A 3,608-nucleotide genomic window follows, 5' to 3' on the forward strand; every position below is an offset into this window, starting at 1 on the left:
TTCGATGTCCTTGTATCAAATTTACCGGCAATCCACTTAACAAATCTGAGCGGCACATCGGTTTTCTCAAACTTCAAAAAACAACCAGCGCCATATTTCTCAATAACGGCTACTTGATGAGGTGTTAAAGACTTAGCAACGATCTCGAAATATTTGCCCGAGTAACGAGTGAAAACAGTTTGCTCATGACTCTCTGTTTTTTGCTTCTTGAACTACAAAGAGATAAGCACAGAAAAATGGTGTTTCAAAACAAAAAGAATGAAAAAAAAGATAAACAGATCCATCTGCAAGCACAATGTTCAAAAAATTCAAGACTGGTCGAGTTGAACCTTGTCAATACGACTAGCAGTCAACCTCCTCTTCAATTGTTTTACTTTCTGCATAAAAACAAACACATCAGACAAACCCATGACTACATACGCTAGTACACTACAAGCCAGAAAAAAATATAAAAAATGTAGATAAGAAAACCCTACATTGGTAATATAAAACTTGAGCAGTGCTTCATCAAACTTGGCATCCTTTAATGCTTTCTCCTGGAAAAATTCAAAAGCAATTCAGAAAAAGGAAAAAACAATTGAATAGGAGGTTGTTGTGGACTTTGGAAAAAACCTACGGCACTCGCACGCCGCCCATCGAAAACATGCTTACCCCACTCATATAAACATGTTTTACCTTTGAAAACTCATCACTGTCACCATCGGTGAGCACATCTTTATAGAATTTCACATTATGCTTGTCAAATCCTGGAGGTGACTCATCACTGTCACCATCTCCATATGCTTCCAATAAAAAATCCATTACTGCCCGCAAACAAAAGGACACCCTGCACATGAAGATGAACATAACTTACAGCTAATGAAAACATAGCTAAGACGGGCCGACCACGCAAGAACACCATAATGCATTTAACTTGCCCAATAACTTCACACTATTGCAGCTTGTAAGATGGTCTACAAAAAAATCTCCTGGATCCCATAACAGCATGAGACCTCTTATAATATGCTCATTATGCATTTTGGTCTACTCAAGTCAGATGCATTTTGCTCTGAACACATATACTTCACATTTTGCACAATAATTCAGACAAAAAACAACACAGAAAGCTAAACGAACTACCACAACCTACAAAAAATCAGGCTAACATGGGACCAAAAATCAGGCTAACTAGCACAATCAAGCCTATTCGGCAGTGTATGCAAAGCCAACACCGCCCGATATCCATGAACAGAAAAAATCAACAGCAAAATCACCACACAAAACAGCTTACCAGCCCTCTTCGCAGTAGCCACGCCCTCTCCGACAAAATCAGCAGCAAAATCACCACACAAAACCTCCGCGCCCCCTCACTGGCTCCACCAAACCTCCGCCGTAGCCGCTACGACGAACAATCAAGGACAACACCAAAAAATCAGCTCCGCCTCCTCCTTCCCGCCTTCTACTGGTACTACACCACAAAGCACACCGACGAAATCAACTCACCTCCTCCGTTCCCGCCGACGCGCCGCGGCACCGCACCGCCTCCCCTTCCCGCCGACGAACCGCGGCACCGCGCCGCCTCCCTTCCCGCCGACGAACCGCGGCACCGCGCCGCCTCCCTTCCCGCCGACGAACCGCGGCACCGCGCCGCCTCCCTTCCCGCCGACGAACCGCAGGATCGTGCAGCCCTCCCCCAAAATCGCCTTCCTCCCACCTCTCCCCCTCCGCCCAAATGATACAGAAGAAAAGAGGGAATTGGAAACTTACAAAATGAAAAAGGGGAAGTAAAAACCGAAAAACCAAACCAGAAAAAAACCAGGAAAACCGGGTCGGGTACGACGCGGGACACAAACAACAGCCAGGCAGACCAACCCGCAACACGAATCGTAAAGCACGAAACGAACGGCTCAAAATTCGACTGACAATGAAAACCAAATCAGTCGACTGATTTGTAGCAAATCCGAAAAAAAACTCCCTCCGTCGTCCAAACTAGATGCCGCCGCGCCTCTCCCTCCTCCGCCGTCTCTCTACCCGCCGGGACACCAACCTCGCCGCCCTCCTCGCCGCCCTCCGGTCACCACAGGCTTCATCTACGCCGCTCCCGCACGCCCTCTCCCGCGCCTTCCCGTCTCCGTCGGACGCGTTTCCCCTGCACACGCTCCCCGATCTCCTCCCGCGCCTCCCCTCCCCGCTCCTCTCCCTCCGGTTCCTCCTCTGGCGTCTGCCCCCTTCCCCGCCGCTGCCCTCCCCGCACACCCTCTCCTCGGTCGCCGCCTCGCTCCCGGACCTCCCCTCCGCCGTGCCCCTCCTCCTCTCCTCCTCCCAGCGCCCGCTGCCCCTCCCGCACTACGCCCTCCTCCTCGCCATCTCCGCCCATGCCGGCCTCTTCCCCGTCTCCCTTGCCATCCTCCGCCACATGCGCTCCTTCACCATCTCGCCCGACGTGGCCTGCTTCCACTCCGCCCTCCGCGTCGCGGGCTCGCCCGGCGACGTCTCCGCCGTACTGGACATCATGTCCACATCCGGCGTCGACCCGACAGTCCCCCTCATAGTCACTGCGGTGCATAAGCTGGCGTACGGGGGCGACTTCGAAGGCGCACGCTGCCTGATCGACAAAATGCCCGAGTTTGGATGCGTGGCCAATGTGGTGGTTTACACCGCGTTGTTCGACGGGATGCGCGCGTTCGGAGACGTGGATGCCGCGATGGGGCTGCTGGAGGAGATGGAGGGCGGCGGGCTGGGTGCCGGGTGCGTGCCCAACGTGGTGTCCTACACCTGTTTGGTGAAATGCCTCTGCGAAAGGGGGAGAATGGTGGAGGCTCTGAGCGTGCTGGATAGGATGGTGGCTAGAGGGGTGATGCCGAACCGCGTGTTTGTGCGGACGCTGGTCGATGGGTTTTGCGCGGCTGGAGGGGATGGCTCGCTTGACAGCGCGTATGATGTGGTGGAGCGTTTGGTCGTCGACGGAGCTTTGTCGAGCGGGCAGTGCTACAATGTCCTTCTGGTTGCCTTGTCCGGGGCTGGGATGGCAGGGGAAGCTGAAGGGCTCGCGCAGAGGATGATGAAGAAAGGGGTGCAGCTGAGCCCGCTCGGGGGAAGTGCAATGGTGAGGGAGCTCTGCAGGGGCAAAAGGTGGCTGGATGCTTGCTATTGGTTGAGGCTGATGGATGACGATGGGGTGCTCTGCGACTCTGATGTTTATGCTAGTGTGTTGCTCGGGCTTTCAGAGGAGCGGCATGTCCTTGAAGCCTCGGCGTTGGCGAGGAAGGTCATGGATAGGGGAATACTCATTAAGTCTCCGTGCGCTGATTGTTTGGTGCAGTTACTGAGGCAGTATGGTGATGAGGAGCTAGCATCACATATATTAGGACTGAGGAGATCCGCTGAAGGGATGTCGCTTTGAGTTAATGTGTGGTTCTTTTCCCAGTTCTTGTAGAAGATTATGTGAAGAAGAATATTGGCTACCCTTCGTTGGAGAATTTATTTCTGTACTGTAACATTTTCATGAGCAGATTGCACAATCTACTGTTGTTTGTAGAGCAGAGAGATCACCATGTTATTATTTTTCAAAGCTCTTACAGCAAGTCTAGACATCTGGAGAGCAGAGGGAAGCACATCACATCAATTAG

At 52.2% G+C, this 3,608-nt stretch overlaps 1 protein-coding gene across 1 annotated transcript; it reads left to right on the forward strand.

Annotated features, from left to right (window-relative positions):
- The first annotated feature begins 1,972 nt into the window (after positions 1 to 1,972).
- Positions 1,973 to 3,382, forward strand: LOC124697483 (pentatricopeptide repeat-containing protein At5g47360-like). Its single transcript, XM_047230068.1, has one exon. It carries the CDS (start codon positions 1,973 to 1,975, stop codon positions 3,380 to 3,382), a length of 1,410 nt encoding a protein of 469 aa, XP_047086024.1.
- Positions 3,383 to 3,608: the final 226 nt, after the last annotated feature.

This window comes from Lolium rigidum, chromosome 3, assembly GCF_022539505.1.
Source record: "Lolium rigidum isolate FL_2022 chromosome 3, APGP_CSIRO_Lrig_0.1, whole genome shotgun sequence".
Taxonomy (NCBI): domain Eukaryota; kingdom Viridiplantae; phylum Streptophyta; class Magnoliopsida; order Poales; family Poaceae; genus Lolium; species Lolium rigidum.